General features: G+C 39.8%; 2 protein-coding genes across 7 annotated transcripts in view; both read left to right on the top strand.

Annotated features, from left to right (window-relative positions):
* The window catches only part of atxn7l1 (ataxin 7-like 1), a 29,518-nt gene extending 17,015 nt beyond the window's left edge, over positions 1-12,503 (top strand). For 4 of the 5 annotated variants that reach the window (XM_046072246.1, XM_046072248.1, XM_046072251.1 and 1 more), the window contains 8 exons: positions 1,786-1,868; positions 3,543-3,787; positions 5,382-5,592; positions 6,365-6,486; positions 6,978-7,493; positions 8,050-8,302; positions 8,488-8,538; positions 8,742-12,503. In XM_046072246.1, the coding sequence (XP_045928202.1) occupies positions 1,786-1,868; positions 3,543-3,787; positions 5,382-5,592; positions 6,365-6,486; positions 6,978-7,493; positions 8,050-8,302; positions 8,488-8,514 (1,457 nt within the window). In that variant the 3' untranslated portion in view covers positions 8,515-8,538; positions 8,742-12,503. The remainder of the gene's footprint in view (positions 1-1,785; positions 1,869-3,542; positions 3,788-5,381; positions 5,593-6,364; positions 6,487-6,977; positions 7,494-8,049; positions 8,303-8,487; positions 8,539-8,741) is intronic. The other variant, XM_046072250.1, reaches the window with a different exon arrangement.
* Positions 12,504-19,322: 6,819 nt separating this feature from the next.
* The window catches only part of znf800b (zinc finger protein 800b), a 31,899-nt gene continuing 30,302 nt past the window's right edge, over positions 19,323-20,919 (top strand). The window contains exons 1-2 of one of the 2 annotated variants that reach the window (XM_046071608.1): positions 19,323-19,416; positions 19,501-19,557. The gene's annotated coding sequence lies outside the window, so the exon portion shown is untranslated. Of the gene's footprint in view, positions 19,558-20,919 lie in introns of both variants that reach the window. The other variant, XM_046071607.1, reaches the window with a different exon arrangement.

Raw genomic sequence — 20,919 nt, forward strand, 5'->3', positions numbered from 1 at the left:
TGGCCGGGTAGTTTGTGTGGGGCAACAAAAGTCTGTCTGTGTTTCTGACCAATGCATTTGCTATTTGTTTCAGTATAGAACATTTACAAAAGTTTGGTTTGAAAGGTCTCTATGGCTTAACTTTAAACATTAACCATTTGACTCAGGATGTAAAACGTTTGCATCTAGTATTAGCAAATGGTTAATTTAGAAGAATTTGTTTTAGGGAGAGGAGTAGAGAGGAGCTCAGTGCATCATGGGAAGTCTCCTAGCAGTCTAGGCCTATAGCAGCGCAATTAAAGGATAGTTCAGGGCTCACCTGAGCCAGCCCTAACTATATATGTTTTTTTTAAATTGTAGACCTGATTCCACAGGAGCGCAGCGGAATAGGGTACTGTGAGCACTTTTAAGTTGAGCTTTTTAAGTTCCTGAACATTAAGGAATTCATAGGTGAGGAGAAATATTTTGAATTCTAATCTGGATTTTACAGGGACCCAGTGCGGAGAAACTAATACAGGAGAAATATGATCTTTTTTTCCTGATTCTTGTTAGTACAGGTGTCTCAGCATTCTGGATCAACTGGAGAGTCTCAAGGGACTTATTCAGGCAGCTTAGGCAAACGGTAACAATCAACAAGTTTAAAAGAACGGTCTGGTTTAACCATATCTAGAACACTTATTTGAAAGAGAAAATGAAGATGAATGTTTTAAAGTAATTGCCCAAAGAGTCACTTGTAAACATCAATTAGATGACCCCAGTATTCACAGTTTTGCAACAAAGTGGATCAGTAACTTGAGATTGTGGTTAACTGAGGATTTGTTTCAAATCTGCGTTGTCATTATGTTCTCTTGTTGCTGTGTTATTTGATGTTAGGGGCCGAGCAGGACTTTTTTTCCCCAAAAAGGCGGCTTTATACTTACTACAAATAAAAGAAATAGGGAGTACAACAGAACTCAACAACTGACTGAGACCTAACTTAATGAGAAAGAGGGGGAACATATATACTGGCTGGCCCAGCCTTTAGCAAAACATAATAACCAACACAACTGCAATAAATGTTAGACAGATGGCTGGCTAACAACTCAATATTAAATATAAGAAAGAACAATGTTAATATGTGTATGCAAAATCAAACTGTCTTGGCTGTTTAGCCATATGAAAGTTAGCTGTGAGTGAGCATAAACCAAAACGAAAGAAAAGTTAACCCTTAAAGCCCCCGAAAACTCCATGCTTCTTAAGGACAGTGTGGATGAGGTTTGATCCGTTTTGATGACAACTGGTGGGTCACATGAAACACATTTTGCCGTACGAAGAGCTCGTCATGGTAAACATCAGAGACTTTGACTGCAAACTGACACGGTCTTAAAAGTTAAGGCTTACATTTCATCCTTAAAGTACAGTTTCCCCTCAGATTCTACTCATTAAAGCAGGAGAGAGTTTCTTGGGCTGTCAGTCACAGTTGACTCTTGTTAGGCTGCTAGTACATCCTGTCATGAACAATTTGTCAAAGCGTGCGGGATCTGTACAGTTTATCTGTTTGAAACTGGAAGCAATGCTAATAATGTCACACTGAATAGTACTATTAGATGACAGTAGATTAGACCGCGACTGAATGATTGAATGGAGCAAAGGAATATGTGAATAGACAAAAGAGACAAATGACTGTACTTGTGGTACTGTAAGGCTCCCACTCCCAGTAAATGTGATTTTAATACTTGAAGGATGGAAGGAAGAAATTACTAAATGATAGCCTTTAGTACCCATGTAATTTGCGCGTGTGTGTGTGTGTGTGTTCATGTTTTACAGGGAGAGTGTTTGATCCTAACAAGCACTGTGGAGTTCAGGACCCCGAGACTAAACGACCCTGCACGCGGTCTCTCACCTGCAAGGTAACTCAGATATGCCCACAGGATATGCACCCACCTCTTTAATTTTTGTTAGGAGTCGATGATAGTTTCTGACCCTTCTTCCTGCTTCCCCTCTAATGCGGACAGACCAGGAAAGCAGCTTTGTTTGTTTATTAGAGTAATAATATTGAAGTGTGCACTAACATCACTACCGTAGGACTCCAATCACAGCTATGACCCCCTGTCTGCCGCCCTGTCTGCCTCCATGTTTCGTCTGCACTTCCCATTTCTCAGTTAATGTGGGGTAGCAGTGCTGAAGCATTATAGAGCCTGCACTTCCCTTGATGAGGTAATTATAGATGTTGGATAAGGCTACAACATCTTTCAGCAGTAAAACTTGTATTTTACTGCCCTTTAATTACTTCTAGCAAGCTTTACTAATCACTTCAAACTGGTTATTAAGTAATTAAAGATGCATCAAGCTAGCATGTTGATTTTAGTTGAGTGGTGGGTGAGAATAGTCATGTCTACATCTGTTTTATTTTTTTTACGAAACTCATTGTTGATGTCTAGATTTATTCTGGCAGTCCCAGTGAGAACCACAATTTCAAGAAAGGGACCCGCACCCTGTTTCCCAAAAGATGATTGTAAATCCATTTTATAAACCTTCTTAAGCTTCAGAGGTGTTTTCAAAAAGCATTGTAACTCAGAATGCTCTTAAAAGTGGTTATAGATTACGGTGTACATCCTACCGGCTTATAGGAGGCAACGAGGGTCTTAAGACGCTCCTGAACCTGCAGGAGAAACCCGAAAACGAAATGTTTTACTGGAGTTTAAATGATGTTTCGTGGAAAGTTAGTGATATATTTTAAACAAGAAATTTGCCCATACCCGTTGGCTTGCTCTGTTGAATCCAACTGTTGGTCTCTAGTATGAGTCAAGCTTCAAAAACATTGGATTCCTACAATTCCCATAATGCATTCGGATAGCGTCTTTCAGTATGTCCTCCCTGCATGGTTATTGCCCATGTCTTTCCAACTCCACACCTCCGGTTTGTAACTGTTATTTGTTTCTAAGCCCAACCTGAGGTAACCCTGTTATCCTCTCAGACTTAAGAAAGCTTTGTACAACTGTTTTTATTGGCTGAGTAATACTCATGAGTAAACCAAACCCCATGTAAAATTGGAGAAGTGCCTCTTTAAATTGATGACTTAACCACAGTTACTTAGCAGTCATGGTATTTATGGGTATATAAGATATACCTACTGGGATTTAAAGCATTTGAAGAGGTCCCTCCGCTCAATATGACCTTTGAGTGAGTACAGGAAAGATTTTTCCTTTCACAAGCTATACTACCTGTTCAAACCAGTTTTTCGCCAGCCTCACAGACACATTTATATTGGAAAACCAAATGTTTGGTAACTGCCTACCTTCCAAAGAAGTTGGAAGGGTTGAGAAGCTCACCATGCACTGACAATATTTACCCGTGATAGTTTGGTGTGACTTGAGCAGCAGCATAGTGCAGGGATTATGGAAACTTTCCTGAAACCAGAGCGCCATGTTTCAAGCCCCTGTGAGTGCAGCCATCAGCCCTGCTGTTTGAGCTACACTCTGAATTCTTCACTGATCAATACTTTAAAGTCTGTGTAGAAATAACGTAATACCTGATATAACATGTGGTGCTTATTTTTTGTCTGTATTTGTTGGCTGTTACAGACTCACTCTTTAACCCACCGGCGAGCCGTCCCGGGCCGGAGGAAACATTTCGACATCCTCCTGGCTGAACACAAGGGGCGAGCGAAGGAGAAGGAGAAAGACAGGGATGCAACGCTGGGAGGAAAGGAAGGCAGCAGCCAGAGTATAACATCACAAGAGACCCCATGTCCCAGCAAGCCTCAATGCCAAAATGGACGATCCCTGTCCACACTGAAGCTAAGGCTGGCAAATGCACATATACCCAGGTAGGTCATAAAAATATTGTCTGAATAACTAACTTTGAATTTGATCACAAGTGTCTGATATTCAAAAAACAAAAACAAAGTTCAAGTTGTAATTGTTGGATCTAAAAATGAATGCCAAGTCTAAAAGTCAGGTTTCTCAAATTGAATAAATTAAGACACACTCAAAAACATTGAAACCTGAACACCCAGCCTACCAAAGATCAATCAGATCTCTGTCCGTATTTCAAACCAAACGTAAACTATTTCAGTGCTATAAATGGTGAAAGTATTTAAACCTCAAAATTGTTCATGAAATTTCACAAATAGATATGTAGTTGCTTATTACATTCAAAATATCCCAACTATTATCCTATTCCTTAATTGCTAACTTTTACGTTGACTTGTATTTAAGTAACCAAGACATAAGCTCAAAGTGTCTTTAAAATAGATTAGAAAATCAAAAAATGCATTTATTCCAACTGATTTTGTATTTTTATGTATCCTGTTTCTTAATGTAAATCAAGATAAGTTTAATCTGTACTTTTAAGGAAAAGCAACACTTTCTGAATTAAAAGTCTTATTTGTTTATAAAGCCTTTTTTACGTGTACTTGTTTATTTTGGATATCTATGAAGATTCTCAGTCATCCAGGTCATAGTTATCCAACGAAGGTTAAAATCAAGGGCAACTGGACTTGGTTGAAGATACTGGAAGACGTTTCGTCCCTCATCCAAAGGACTTCTTCAGTTCTGACTGACTGGCAGGGAAACTCAGCTATTTAACCTCAGTGGGGTCGTTATCCCGGGTCATCGATACCGCTGGTTCGTTAGTGTTCCTTGTTGCTGTGACGACAGTCGTTACAGTCGTTAAGACTACCTGTGGCCAAGATTTATTTTGGATACTTTTGCACATAATCTACCCAGTGGTAGATGGTTGGTAATGAGTGACTTTTAATTGTCATTTTAAAGCAATTTTACTTTACTTTACTTTTACTTAAATATGAGGATTTTCACACTAGTGGCATTTTAAATGCACTGGGCACCAGACATGGGGTGCATGGGAAATCCTTGTGTGTTCTTGTTTTTTCCACCAGGGGATGCTGTAAACAAGAGCGCTAGTAGGGAGAAACAATGGTAATAGAATGGCAAGCCTGCCCTTGTGAAAGTGTTGTGAGAAACTCATTTCCTCTTTCTGCTTACAAGATGATGATCTGTTTGAAAAAGGAAGTTATTTGGGGTTTTGTCACTGTAGCAAACATGTTGGTTTAGATGTGACATGAGCTTTTGTGTAATCTGTTAAGACTTTTCTGTATTTTTTTTCTTTTTCTTCCGCTCTGTCCATCAATCTTGTTTTCTTCACCTCTTTTTCTTTTCTCTCTTTCTTCTTCACTCTTTTCCTCTGTATTTATTTGTCCTCTCCCGTTCTCTCCCCTCATCTCCATTACTTTTTTTCTTTTATCGCTTCCTTCTCTTTATCGCTTTTCTCTCTCTGGTTACCCCCGCTCTTTCTCATGTTCTCTTCTCCTCATTTCTATTTCCCTCTCACTCTTTCACTTTACTCCCTCACCTTTCTTTTCTTTTATTCACCCATCTCTATTTCTAACATGTACTCCCCAGGGTTCCAGGCTCCTCCTCCTCCACCTCCAGTCCTCTGCCCTCAGCACCAGCTCCTGCCCCGGCCCCTAACCCAGAGCCGTCTCCCCACAGTTGGGTGACAGCAGCAGGTGACGGCAGTCGACTTTCCAGTGATGAGGGAGACGCAGAGACTCAAGAGGACACTGACAGACCTGCCTTTCGCTATTCCAGTCACCACCCACAGCCTTTAGGGGTAAATTCTTTGACTACTAATGCTGCACTAAGAGACATCTTTCTGGTCCATAACCTTGGGGCAATAAATGCCCATTTGCACAAGTTTGAGGCAACATTTTCCTTTTTTACCCTGCAGGTAAACATATAATATGCTGTTTAGAGAAATTATTTTTGTCAGTGTCCAGACTCAGGTGTAGCTCGTAAGTGTTTCCAGTACAAAAAAGAGGTAAGGGTAGTGTTGTATGATGTCAGTATGTCGCATTGTACATTATACTATAAGGCAGAAATTTGCGTCTTCTACTAGAAACTAAGGGGCAAGCTGGACTTGATTGTAGATACAGTTCTGAACTGAAGAAGCCTCTTAGATGAGACGCTTCAACGATCCTCAGCGAAGTCCACTAGCACTTCATAAAACCTTCCTTGGATAGTTGTGTTAGATCATCTTTCATATCAGTCAGTCTTAATTTTGGTATTTTTCCATTTCCTCTCTGCTCTGTCTTGGTCATCTGTTCTTTTCAATCTATCTCTCTGTTTCTGTCATTCGACGCCTCTTTCACTCTACATCCTGCCCTACACACCTCTTACTTCCTCCCCTGTTTCTCTCTCACTTTTTTTTCTTTTGTTTTTCTCTGCGTCCTCTACATCTGCCTGTCTTTTTTTCTTTTACCTCTCCATGTACCTCCCATCTCACGTGCCTTCTCCTCTTCTCCCATTAACGGCTCTCTCCATGCCTCAACTTACGTCCTTGCTGTCCCAATCCCTTTTACCCTCCTTCTTCTTTCTCCCTCCAGTTTTGCATGTTCAGCAGTAGGCTCATGGGACGGGGCCACTATGTGTTCGACAGGCGATGGGACAGGATGAGGCTGGCGCTACAGAACATGGTGGAGAAACACCTTAACGCACAGATGTGGAGGTGAGTGCGAATGAATATACACTCTGGATAAATTGTTTCAACACAGAGCTCAGGATGAGTAAAAAGTAGATTTACTGTCACTATAAACAGATGTAAATATGAGAGGAAGTGACATGTGTGCCAGTCTGCTTTATGAAGGAAAGAAAAATATAATTTAATACATAGCCAGGAAGTGTTTGTTCAAGTCACTTGTAAATCAAACAAGACACCTGTTAATATAAATTAAAGCGTACTAGAGAGAACAATACAAATACTAAAGAAGAAAAATCCCACCCCCTCCCTTCAGGCCACTTCCCCAAAACACATTTTCATTTCATTCAGACCATCTTTTGTCATCCTATTGATTGACTGATTGATTACTGTCAGGATGTAAAGAGAGTTTCATCAAATATAACAGTAAATGCTTTTGAAATAAACTGCCTACCCTATCTTTTAAGGTTTATATGGGCAGTGGAGCATTTCTCATTTAAAAGATCCTCTTCCTATTTCAGGAAGGTGCCTCTGGCTGCTGAGAGCCTCCTCTCCTCCTCTGGTACCTCCCCCGTCTCCTCCGTCACGTCGCCTCTGCTCTCCTCCCCCTCCAACTCCCTATCCTACACAGCCACATTTTCTCAGTCTGCATCGATGGCCGGGGTGTTCAGCATTCGAGACGCTGCGCAGCCCATTGGCCAAGTTTCCACACCGGGTAAAGCCCGTAACGGCACGCATAAAGCCAGCCGCCCATCCAAAGACATAGAGGACTCTGTGGGATCTAAGAAGAGAAAAAACTCTCCCTACTCCTCCTCAACATCCTTTCCTCCTTCTTCTTCTTCCTTGTTTCCCACTGTGGATAATCATAAGAGGAACGGCAGTAGCTATCATCCAATATTACAAAGTTCGGGGGGGATATCAGCAACAACTCCAGCCAGGAAAAAGGGACTTGGACGTGGGGGAAGCACACTTTGGAGCAGCAGAGACGACTGGCTATCCAGAGCAGAAGGATCTCAAAGCCACAGCTCACAGAACAGGTGGGGACAGGGCTGTTTAAAGTTTAGACATTTATAGGAATTTGTCATCAGCCCTGAACTTTTTTTAAACATTTATCTTTGTATGCAGGCTTGAATAACAGTTGTTTAATTACTTATGCAGAATGAAGTCGTCATTAAAGATCCACTGGAAGATACTGGAGTGAGAATCTGTTCACTTATTAGAAGTCCCTCTGTACAAGAGCATCAGCTAAATGTGTTCAACATAATGCCCTAACATAAAACATCAGTATCTTTTATTGGTCCAACAAAGGACATTTTGATTGTAGCTAGGATTAGAAACAACACAAAACAGGTTCAGCAAGCATTACATATTACAGTATGTAGAGAAACACTTGAGTGGGTGATTTATTAAAAGTAGAGGAGTGTGTAAATAGAGAGGACAGTGCCAGCAGTGCAGAAGCTGTGATGACAGGTGTTTGGCTTTCCTACAGCCCTGTAAAATCTGCTGTGATGATTTTACACCAGCCCAAATAGATCCCACTGTGTACTATATATCATTAACAGCAGTTTTCCCTCCTCTTCTGGTCCTCTCCAGTCGGGAACTTGGCACAACCAGTATACCCCACTCACCCAACAGGGAGCCTGCCTCCTCCCCCCATCAGCCCCTGGCCCCCCCCTCCGGACCTTTGGCTTATGGGGGAGGAGCAGAAGGGAGGAAGAGGAGGAGTCCCAGCTCTTACAGAGGGAAGGCCAGCAAGCTGAGCAGGCCAGGCGGGTTGGAGAGCCTCTGTGGCAGTGGGAGCGACAGCGGGGGAATACTGGCTTCAGGGCCCGAATCCCCAAGACAAGTAGGTGTCACATGCAGGCAGTGTCTTTATTATCCCCTTACTATAATTTAGTGTGCTCAATTCTGAATTGTCAAAACAAAAGTCTATATGTTTACCACCTTTACATCCATTGCATGGAAGAAGTTGAAAATACTACTTAATAGCTTTCCTCTGAGCTTTTAACCATATCTAATGGTCTTCATCAGGTGATGGACCAGCTGCCATGGAGATAGCCCAGCTGTCATCACATGGCCTAGGTATTCAGCTCTGGCACATAACAGGCGGTCCTTGAACAGAGACACAGGTTACGATGATGATAACTGAGCAAACTATCTACTAAAGAAGATCATAAGATGTGGCTGAAAGCTTGGACAAAGACGCTTTAAACACAGTAAACCCGTCATTGAACCAGTAATAAAAGAAAGCCAATTAACAAGTCTCTGTCTTCCTCTCCCTGCAGGCCAAGTTGCATCACTGACAGAAACCTGTTTCATGGACTGAATGTTGGGCAGCTGTGCAGGCCACTACCGTTTGTGACCTTTGACCTCACTGCTCTTCCACTGAGAGCGCCAATCAGACTGCTTCATCTCGGTGATGTCACCCCTATTTACCCAGTGACAGTTCAGTACACCCACTGTGACATTGGGGCTCTGGAGTCTTTACCCCCAGCCGGCTGGCAGTCAATTCCGCTGTCCATCTCCGTATTACGGAAAAGCTTCCGATGGAAAGCTGCTGTGCATCACTGTGGCCGCGGTCTGTTCAGAACAAGACAGTGGAATCCAAAAACTCATCCTCTGAAAAAAGGGAATTTGCCTCGCACAGTTTTCAAGGAATTGTCAATAACATCACCACTGTAACATTTTTGGGGAGACAATGTTTTTCACAACCAGGTGATTTTCTGGTTGTTGTGACCATTTTCCTGGTTGCTGTATCCTGTCAGCTGACAAGGAAAGAGGTCCCTGATTGTTTTTTGGGAGTTAGATGGTTGAAGGACCTACGGACACGACTACTGTAGGACTCAGCCTTTGGCTATGCCACCTCAACTGCCCCATCCCACTCCCATTTTCTGTCTTTCTCTTGATTTTTGCTTTTCCTCTTCCTCAAAGATGGAAGGGACAACAGCAGTTGTAGTTGGGTTTTATCCAGCCTTTTCTCCTCTTTTAACCTCCTCCTTTTTCTTTATTACTCTCTGTCTTTCTTTACTACGCTTTATATCAAACAACTTCTCCACAATTCTCTTTTTTCCTTTACCCCCCCCCCCCCGCCCCCCAATCCATCCCAGCATGCCTGTGTTCAAAGTGCACTTACTGCCCTCACTTCCCCTTGCTTCCCTCTTCACTGACTCCAGAGCAGTCTCCAGCAGTGCCACACGAGGACCTGTTTGCACAAGGGAAGAAAGTCGCCTGTGTTACGCCGCCGCGTCAATGCATTTTATTTCAATATAGGAAGAAATCAGATTTTATTTTGAAGAAGTTTTTTCTTCATTCTGGTTTTAAATGTTGCAAGAAACACAAACTCCTGTCTGTGTGTCAGGACTTGCATCCAAAAAGGAATTATTACTACGGAGTTGGATCGTTTTGTTTATTTGTTTTTTGTATAATAATTTATCGTTTTTAAATGATGTTTGTTTTCTAACTGACCATCAAGGTTTGAGCTACAGTGACTTTTTGAGCAAAAGATAGATTTCTATGGTATCTTGAAGAAATGTTGAAAGTATTATGATTGTTCATAATGTTGAAAATGTGTACATATGTGTTAGTATTTTTGTATTTATTAATAATTGTCCCCTTTTACTAAATATGAGCTGAAGAGAGGGAGCATTTTGCCCTTCTAGCTTGGTCCATGTTAAATAATATTGATGAGATTGGCCTGGTTTCTCAAAATCTTCAAGAATTTGTTCATTACCATGTTTTTTTGAAAATGAATATGTATTTGTGGCCAGTTCTGCTCAAGTTGTGGTCAATTCAAAAAATGTTTTTATTCAGGCCTGTTCTAATAACTACTAACTAGTTAAGTCTGGCTAATTATGTTGCCTAAAAATATCTTGACTCAAGGAACGCTTGCATAGCTTTCAACCCCATCTCACCATAAACGTCCATAAAAGTTACTAATTGTAGAGTATGTACTATTTACTAATCATTATAGTGTACTTTTTTTTGCAGTTGGTATACAAGAAACAGCTATTTTAACAGTTTAAAGAGGAAATTACACAATATATCCACCTACAGATGGGAAGCTACAAGCTTAATAGTGTTTTTTGTTTATGTTGCTACATCTTTCTGGCAGTGTGAGCATATTACATACTCAAACCTGTACAGAATTAGCGTGTAGTTTGAAATTGGGACTGAGCAACAGCCGTCATCAGCAGATGGAGTTTACTCAGTTGCCATGGAGATGGCTCAGGTGTCATCACATGACCAAAGTACTTTAATGAACCTCGATCATCACTTTGTCAAGACGTCCTCCTCTTTAGATCTTGTCAAACCTAGGAGGGGATGGTACAGAATATCAGTTGACCAGTATTTCTCTTCACATTTCTAATAGATCTGCGCCCGGCAGCACAATTCATCTCTGGCTAATGAACAAAGGTTAATTTTGTGAAACCAGGCCCTGGTTAGTATTTTCATATAAAGGGCCCCACATTCCTGTTTGCCTGTGGTTCCACCCTTTTTCATACTTCTTCCAATGTTCAAAACTATTGCTATATTTTTTCCAGTCAGGTGTAGTCTCTGTTGTGTATGTAAAATCAAAGCCAGGTCAAAATGCCTTCACTTATCAGCTTACACCCATCAGTGGCTCACTGCACTGGAAATGCAGCATAGCCATTCCTGTGAGCCTTTAATAATATAATTGTCTACAAGATGCACACATACAGCAACAGGTGTACCAAACTAGTGCTGATTGGAGCGACAACATTGAAAGGGGAAATTCATGATTAAAATTCAATCACAGCATATGTTTTCTGTTGCAGCTCATTGCCACAACTTCACGTCCAAAGTGACACAAACATGGTTGGAGGTACAAGGAAAATGCTGAAATCATAAAATGTGGGGCGATTTCTTTGCTTAAATCGCAATGCCATAATATGTCAAAAAACCAAATGGTAAAGACCTTCAAACTGTCTGAAACGTACCCTGTGTATTCATCCAGTGTTGCTGATGAAGCTAAAATAACTGAAAGCATTTTGATTTGCTTGATGGCAGAGAGAAGCCGCTCCCACCTGGTACTTGCCAACTGCTTCAGTGGACAGACCTAGGATTGGTTTGTTTTGGGGTTTGTTTGTTTTGTTCTGTTTTGGTCTCTAAAGCATCTGAGCACTAACAATGAATGAATTGTACATAATCATTTGTATTTGTGTTGTGCTTTTCCCAAGTGCTTCCCCTGATGACACTTTATTCATCAGTGTGTGAGATTGTGTAGCAGTTTAGTGATACGGGCTCAGTGGTTTTCATTTGACTGTAGATACACATGGTTTATTGGTTAACTGGTTAACATGCCTACAGTTACATTATAAACTTTTTCCACTATGTTCTCTGTTTAACGCAACATACCAACAGATGTACTAGTGTATAGATGTTTTATGTGGGTTTAATGGCTGAAAACCATGGTTGTGGCGGGAATCTATGTTGAGGTGACAAGATGTATTTTCCACTGAGTGTCCTCTCACATGTATCTACAAATGAAAGATAACTTAGCGCTATGATGTTTTTGGGCAATGCCACCCTGGCTCACTGTTTATAGAAATGGGAAGTTAGTCTGTTGCAGCTAAAATTAAGACAAAGCTCATGGATGTTGATGTCAGAGTTGTATATTGGCTTGAAGTTTATGGAGGTATTTAACAGTTGTTGTTTTTTTTTAAACCCTCCTTTCTTTTTTTGCACTTTGTCATAATGCCCAGATTTTTAATCAACTTCTATTTATATAAATATCTGAAATATAAAAAAAATCTACATCTATATATTTGTAAAAGTGTTTCTGGCAACTACAGTAATAGAAGATGAAGAGTATATTCATGGTGAATGGGCCCCTAAACCAGCAGACTGTGTTTTTGCTGATCCACGCTGGTGGTGAATGTTGAATTTCTGAAAATGCCTTGTTAGACTTGGGGTTGATTCACTCTCACTGCAGTTGGTTCAGAAAATGTATTTCACATCAAAACAACTGAACGCTTGCTGGAAAAAAAAGGTCTTATATCTAAGCTTTTATTAAATGATTGAAAGTGGATGTTGTGTTATTTGTAAATCAAAGATGCAGCTTGTGAAATGGAAGGCAAAGTCCCACTGATGATGGATGTTTGTTTGGTTTGCATATATTCTTGTCATTATTGCAACTACCCGTTCAATGTTTTCACATGATTTTGTATTGCTGGACAAGAGCAAAAAAGTGTTGCTGTGTGGCTGTCAGTGTTTCATGAAGGAACTTAAATTATATATTTTGTGCTTACATTTTATCAGATACGTCTGTAATTGCCATTTTCAACATTGAAAACCCTGAACTGTGCTGAAATCTGGAAATACTTTTTCAAACTTTTGTTTTCAGGATTTTTTCCTAGCATCCTGGCTCCAGTGATGGTGATGCTGATCCACTATTTGGATCCGTAGATACGGTTTGATGAAAGGGATTAGTCCAACGGTGGCGATCTCCTTTCTTTTTAATGTAGTGTCACCAGCAGGTGGAAATTTTTAGCTTTTCGTGAAATGTTTTCCAACGATTACATGGATTGCCAAAACATTTTACATATTTTAATGGTCCCCAAAGGGGATTGATTCTAATAACTTTGGTGGTCCCTTGATTTTCATGTAGCAAGATCATATGAGAAAATTTAAAATTAGTCCAATACTGTCTTAACTGGCCTTAAACCTTTAAATCTAATGGCATTCCCATAAGCCTCAGCTGTATTTTGTGTTAAGTAGCCAATGTTAGTTGACTAACATGCTAAACATAAGAATGTTAGCATGCTGACATTAGCATTTAGTCCAAAGCATTGTGGTGCCTACATACAGCCAACATTTAGTCTTTTATATTTTTCTTTTATAATCCGTCACTTGTTATGATAAAACATAAATCACGTAAATTAAAGTGACTTGCAGCACCATTTAGACTCTTTCAAAGTGTACGTGGTATTGAATTAAAACATAACATGTTATTAACTTATGTTTCGGTGTAATCTAACCAGATTTTTCTTAATACTAAATTTAGAACGAGGATCTTGGATTGTGACTGAAGCTTCTTCTCTGTAGCAGGATGACTTGTCAGGTTAAGGTCCAGCTCTAAAGGCTGATAACACAAAAGCACAGTGTGTTCTCTCTTCACAGTATAGCTCCTGGGGCAAAATACTTCTGTTGGCAAGGAAATGAAATGAAAAACAAATTTTGTGGAGCACCTAATTAAGTGCGTAAGATCTTTGGGAGTCCCTCTTGGTTCTGGTAGTAGGAGCTAAGCTGATTCTTTATTCCACCCTTTATCAACCATTAAAACACTGCTTATTAGTTAGAAATACAGTCTTTTAACATGGCTCAGTCCCCCTGTCTTGGTACACAGTCTACATCTTGGAGCGTTTTGTTGAAGACTGATTATTTCCCTTTGGTGGTCAAACTATTTCATTAACGCTGCAACGTCCGCACAGACAAAATCCTCTTTGATAATGTCCATCTGTTGTACTGTAAGAAAAAAATGAAATGGGAAACCATGATAAAACATTAAGTCAGACTCTTCTGTTTCTACCATTTTACTGCCCTTCTCACTTTAAAGCGCTGGTTGTATGTTATTGTTTATAGTGGCAAGATCCCCACTCTGATAAAAGACGCTGTCCGATATCTGCTCAGCGCTGAGCATTCAATCTCTCTCTGTCTCTCTCTCCTGGAATTTGTTGAACTTTTCCTTACCTGTGAAGCTTCATGAAAAGAGATCAGGAAAATGTAAATAATGCATTTTTGTAATGATACTAACAGTGAGCGTCATATTCCTTCTGCTCATCTTCAGCAAGCAATGTGGTAAAGAATGCCCTGCCAATGCGCAAAATCAGTTTGGTATACAGTTCACTTATATTGCTTATTTTGCTGCTTCGTTTCTAGATCAAACCCAGTGTGTGTCGTGTGGTAGGGCTCACACGTCATTCCTAACATTGACAAATGGGAAAAATCAATAACATTTAACATCAACCTTGAAACAGAGGCTGGCTTTGATAATTTTCCTGATTACATAAATGTTGATATGAATTGTAACTCACAAAGGATTTAGCAGGAAAATGGTTTCACCCAAATTTACAAGGCTAGTAGAGCCTTATTAACCGGCTTTTCTGTCTATTATTATGTTTAATGCCCATTTGATTGATTGAGAAAGGGAGCACAGCTTGTACCTGGATTCAGCTACTTAGCCATTTTAATTTAAAAGGTGTTAGCCATGTCTTGTCCATCTAGTCTGTATCATCAGGATCATTTATTGCACACTAAACCATATACATACACTGAACAAAATTATAAACGCAACACTTTTGTTTTTGCCCCCATTCATCATGAGCTGAACTCAAAGATCTAAGACCTTCTCCATGTACACAAAAGGCCTATTCCTCTTGAATATAGTTAAAAAATCTGTCAAAATCTGTGATAATGAGCACTTCTCCTTTGCTGAGATAATCCATCCACCTAACAGGTGTGGCATATCAAGATGCAGATCAGACAGCATGGGTATTGCACAGGTGGGTCTTAGGCTGGCTACAATAAAAGGCCACTCGAAAATGTGCAGTTTCACTGTATTGGGGGGGTCCAGAAACCAGTCAGTATCTGGTGTGACCACCATTTGCCTCAATCAGTGGAACACATCTCCTTCGCAAAGAGTTGATCAGGTTGGTGATTGTGGAATGTTGGTCCACTCCTCTTCAGTGGCTGTGTGAAGTTGCTGGATATTGGCAGGACCTGGAACACGCTGTCGTATATGCCGATCCAGAGCATCCCAAACATGCTCAATAGGCCTTTTGTGTGCATAGAGAAAGTCTTAGATCTTTGAGTTTAGCCCATGATGAATGGGGGAAAAAACAAAAGTGTTGCATTTATAATTTTGTTCATTATATTTGTATTCTAGTAACATGACTATATCTGGGCATGCAAAAACCCAGATTCCATAACACCATATAACATTTTCTTAGATCTTTTTTCCAACATTTTGCCTGCAGTGAGCACTGATAATTGTCTTGCCCTTGCAAGTCCTTCTTGCCACTGTTGCGGAGAACATCTAGTTTGTCCTCATGTCTGAGTCAGATGTGACTGTAGACCCTCAGAGTGCAAAACACCAAAAAAAGAAACTATGACCGCAGAGAGATCGCAGCTAACAACAAAAAGAAATACTGTTCTTACATTGCCCCATTGTATAATATCTGTAATAAACCTTAAAGCAAGACTATAAAAATTTTGCTGAACAGCATCCTTACAAGGAAACATGGGATGACGTTAACGTTACATTTATTCGTTTAGCGGTCGCTTTTATCCAAAGCGACTTACAATGTGCTATACATGCCTCTGGAGCAACTAGGGGTTAAGTGTCTTGCTCAGGGACACATTAGTAGATGGGTCACAGTAGGGAATTGAACCTGGGTCTCTCACACCAAAGGCATGTGTCTTATCCATTGCACCATCACCACCCTACTTCAAAATGTTGTATAACATTACCACAAATATAGAGGAGTCAAAAAGTCAGCGAACTGGCTCATTTAATATTGATTTAACAGCATCTACCTTAAGTTTACTTTCCCTCGCTAACATTAGCAGCCATAAGCTAGTGGTCATACCAGACCAGTGGTTCTCAACCTTTTTCTGTCAAGCCCCCGTTCGAAAGCCAAAAGATCAGAATGTACCCGTGATTCAGGATAATTTGTCGGCTTTTGACTATCCAGTTGACTGACAGCAGCCTCCTAGGGAGTGTGGGACACAGCTTTACTGAGTTGTCTGGATAACTCTGAGAAAACTTATCTAATCCTCAGGTTTTATTCAAAGAGTTATCCTCATAAGTCAGTAAACTTCTTGGAAGAGGCCTAAAATATGGATGTAATGATAGAGGTCTCATTAACTCGAATGTTGATGTTTTTCTCCAGGCTTATGAGAGGTTAGCTTGGGGATTATGTGGAAAATGTCAATAGTAGGCTGCAAACTAAGCCTTTTTATTGATATTACAGTAACAGCAAGTCAAATTGTACTTAAGGTCCTTTAGTTCAAGCGAGCTTAAGCACCCATTTGGCCCTTTTCATGGTAATTCTCTTATCTAAGAAAAGGAGACAGCATGTGACAGAGGTCAGGAAGAAGCAAAATCTCACTTGGCAGGGAGGGAAGAAAAGTTAGATTACACATGAAAACATAAAAGCAAAAAAACTGTGGCCCTGACTCACAACACTGCACGGTTATGGTTGGTGCCTTGATGCGTAGCCCCACTGAGGGCGGCTGGCAGTTTGAGAGTTTTTCAACAAATGGTGCTGCTGCATTATTTTTTCATGATCACTGTTATGCCTACACTATTTCCAAACATCTTTTTGTCTTTTGAGAGGACAGATTTGGCATAAAATATACTGTGTGTATTATATACTGTTAACTATTAGGTTGGGCAGTTTTAGGATGTTTTTAAAGAGGCTGTGTATGTGGAAAGTTTGAAATTCTGAGGCCTGTGTGAAAACCACTTTAGCAAACATATTAAACAGCACTGAAGCAGTGGCTGTAGTTACATGTACAGCTGGCTCTACTGCCATCTATTACCGCTCTCCAGACAAATTGCTACATCCAATTAGATTTATTTGAGCATGACATCCAGCAGGCATTTGCTACCCACTGCTTTCCTCTGTGCTTTTTACATTAATGGACTGAAATGACAGAAAAACACATTCCCAACAACATTGACACCTTGTGGTCAGTTCCCTCTAACACGACCCCAAATCAGCCACATATGAGATCAAAAGCATTCAGGAAGAAATGCAATGCAGAACAAATGATGTTAACCTTAAAGTGAGGAATTGCTCTTATTTAGTCTTCATTTATGCAGATACTCCTGCTGGGATGAACAGTTACTGCACAGGTCGTCTGCTGAATTCATAATCACAGCAGCTACCAATGCCACCTCCAAGGGTGTCAGATACTAATATATTCAAGGACGTAAATATAATGAAAATAGACTTTAATTTTTCACAAATGGAAAGAAAGTTGAGCACAAATCTGATTACACTGATTGTTTCGGGATTTTCATAATCTGTACACATTTTTCAATCATAATATTTGCTCCTATTAGAACGCCTAATAGGGGAAAACAAAATATTTGATCAGTCTAATCTGTTCATCTTGTTTGTCTTTTACCAAGTGGATGTCACTGGAAAATGAAGTTGTACCCCCAATCTCCAGCATCTTCCCAAGTCCCTCCAAACAAGGCCCACTTGTAGCCAATGCTGTAATTATAAACAGGCTATTGAAATTACCAGCGCAAACTAATTATTTGTCATGCACAGAAAGTGTCCAAACATGTCACTAGGTGGTGTGAGTAAAGCAGCCTGCATGTAATTGAGAAGATAAAAGCTCTCGGCTCCATTCGGCGACGTCCATGAATGCCGAGGAGTTTCTCCCCCCATTGCAAACAGCATTCTTATGATAATGGAATAATGCTGGTGCTTTAGTTAATTGTGTATAGGCGATAGTGGTGGGCACCTTTTGTTGAGAGCTCTCGTGAGCCTAAAGGAAGGAGCTGGCAGGGATTATAACTCTTTTAGAAGTTCTCAAATTCCCCCCAATGACCACACTTTTTACCCACTTTGCATTCAATGAGCTGAGTGTTTTATTTGATTTGATTTGATTTGGTAGGGTGTATAGGTAGGGAGGATTTTTATATGAGTTTACACATGTGATATCTCTCAAATACCGCCTGACCTCGTGGCTACATGAAATATTTTTTTATCATTAGCTCAAGATCAAAACGTCATCCTGTTATGGGTAAAGTAGGATAGCAGTTTACGTTCAAGTGGGACACTTTTCTTAACTAAACTCTAATGCAGTCTCTAACTACAGTGTTACAGTTTAATGGGGATATCTGTTTTAACATTTTTAAGCCACATAGCTGATACACCTATTTTTTTTCTTAATATGAGTTGGGGTCTGACAGTATCTTGCCTTCCATCCTGTTGATGGCCTTGCCAACAGCTGAGGACATCCTACTGTCCTGAATCACTATTGATAAGCCAGTATCCTCAAGTTACCAAAACAAATGCCATAGCATACTATAGAAGTATGACAAAAAGGTAATAACACTTAAGATACTTAGGAAGAAAAACGCAACTAACAGCTAGTTAGTAGTAGTAGCCTAAGCCTACATAACACTATTTCTTTTACAACTTCTATTATATTGTAGGTCTAATACTATACTTTCAGACTGGACAGAAATATTAAGTTACTGCTTCCAGAGTAGAAGCCAAGTGTAAATACTCCAAACGTTAACCAACTTTTTTTTCTTACTACAAACTATACTACAGAGTGAGCCCCTTATATTACATAACTAGACCATATTGCTTTTGTTCAAGTAATATAACTGTAAAATTATTCAAACTACAATATTATACTGTTGAATCACTGTTCAATACCCTGATATGTAGTAAATGTTTAGTATTTGTGTAACAACTTATTTCACTTACAGTAATTATCTGAACAGTCATCCATGAGATGCCTTTTTTTACACTCATGAAAATGACCCATTGTTTCTATAAAAGGGTGTTAACACACATGGCACTAATGCTCTAATAAAGATTTATAAGCTATATTATTTCACCACAGAATTTAAGCTATTAAGCTGCACATTTTTCCCTGTCATACTCTCTTACTGCAGATTCCCTTTTCTGTGTAACTATTCCCAAATCATCTGAACATAAACCACTTATAACCTCCCTGTCAAATGACCTGTACCCTGTATGCTCATACCCCCTCATCCTCCTCTCCATCACCACCATCCCACACCTGCACCATACCATCACCTTTGATGTACAATGTTTGACCCAGCTGCCCCTAATTAGCTTTAAGCAAGTTGATCATTTCCCATTAAACACAGAACACACTTAATTCATTAGCTACCTAACTTTAGCTTATTATCTTGGTTGCTCTGGAGCCTGTGTACTTGAGAGGGTGAATTCATGTGTTCAGCTATATTGTTATGCAGTCAAAAGTGTGCATCTCTTTGACATTGAAATTGCATTTATTTACTTTCAGCTGATATGAACTTATTGCCTAAACAAAGGGGTTTCTGCTCAACGATCTGGAAACAAGGTATTTGCAATTTTAGCATTATGTTAAGTTACATTTCCTTAAAAACAGCTTTGTGTAGACCATTACTGTAGGTATTTGTTTTTAGAAAATATATAATTAAATAGCTGAACTGCAGCTACACCTCTCATTATAATAATGAACGCTAATCTAAGTTAGCTGTATTATGTTTAGCTGTTGCTGAGCTCTTGCAGTTAAGCTAACGTTAGCTAGCTTTGGTGAGAAGTGACAAAAAGTAGAATTTATCCCACACGTCATTTAATTAAAGTAGAATATCACAACAACATTGGCCTTCTTAATGGTTTAATTTCCCGTGTTGGTTATAAGCAAGTTAAGCGTAGGAAAGTTAATGTAAGTGGAAATTAATTGAGGCTAAACAGTTATTTGACAGACATTACTTAGCTAACACTAACGTTAACTTAGTTATGATACTGCGAAATTAAGTTATCGTTACACTTTACATTAGCAGAATGGCTAGCCAGTAAATTATCTTAGGCAATTTTAGTTTAGTAGAATTCACTTATTTATCAATATATTCTCTTGGCAAACAATAGAACACATTTAAGTGTGTTGGGATACTAGGGAGCTTTAGTGGGACCAAATGAAGGATTGTTCATTAACAGTCTTTACTCATTTGCGTAGTGTAGGAAGTTGTTATATCTCGGGGGAAGGTTTTACTAAATGTAACGTTAGGTACATGGTCAAATGTATCACTTTGTGAATCCTCACACACACACACACACACACACACACACATATATATATATATATATATATATATATATATATATATATTTGGCCACATATTTTTGAACATCACTTTTAGTTGAGTCTTGTAAATGTACTCTGGCGAATGAGCAAGTGTTTTATTGTAATTGGTAATAACCTATAAAGCATTTTGAATTCATTAATTATTTGAATATAAGTCGTAAGTTTTGGGAGTTGCATCCAACCCTGTTTTATTTTGCGTTTGCGTCGTGGACTGGTGTGGAGAGCTCTGTGTCCTCAAAATGTTGCGCGTTTTGGGAGATAAATCTGCACTACATCCGTGGCCTTTGGTTAAAAGCTGGAAAATTACAAAACTTTTCTTAATTGAAAGAGGTCAGATCCTTCCTTTTTTCACAGTGTCGCCCTAAAGTGCCGGCATTTCCAGCTGAAATTGGACGTAGAGGGTGCACCTTTGCGCAGAGACTGGTTAAATGCTGAGAGGCTCCTCTGGGTGCACAAAGACAGCGGCTCGCAGACGAACTTGTTCAGAGTGAGCCGGGGACGCTGGGAGGCGAAATAAACAATCTCCGGACTCGAAGTAGCCACGACCGCGCAGTTTTACCTCTTCAAATACACTATTCTACCACCTATCCAACA

Source organism: Micropterus dolomieu, linkage group LG16 (genome assembly GCF_021292245.1).
Source record: "Micropterus dolomieu isolate WLL.071019.BEF.003 ecotype Adirondacks linkage group LG16, ASM2129224v1, whole genome shotgun sequence".
NCBI classification, from domain to species: domain Eukaryota; kingdom Metazoa; phylum Chordata; class Actinopteri; order Centrarchiformes; family Centrarchidae; genus Micropterus; species Micropterus dolomieu.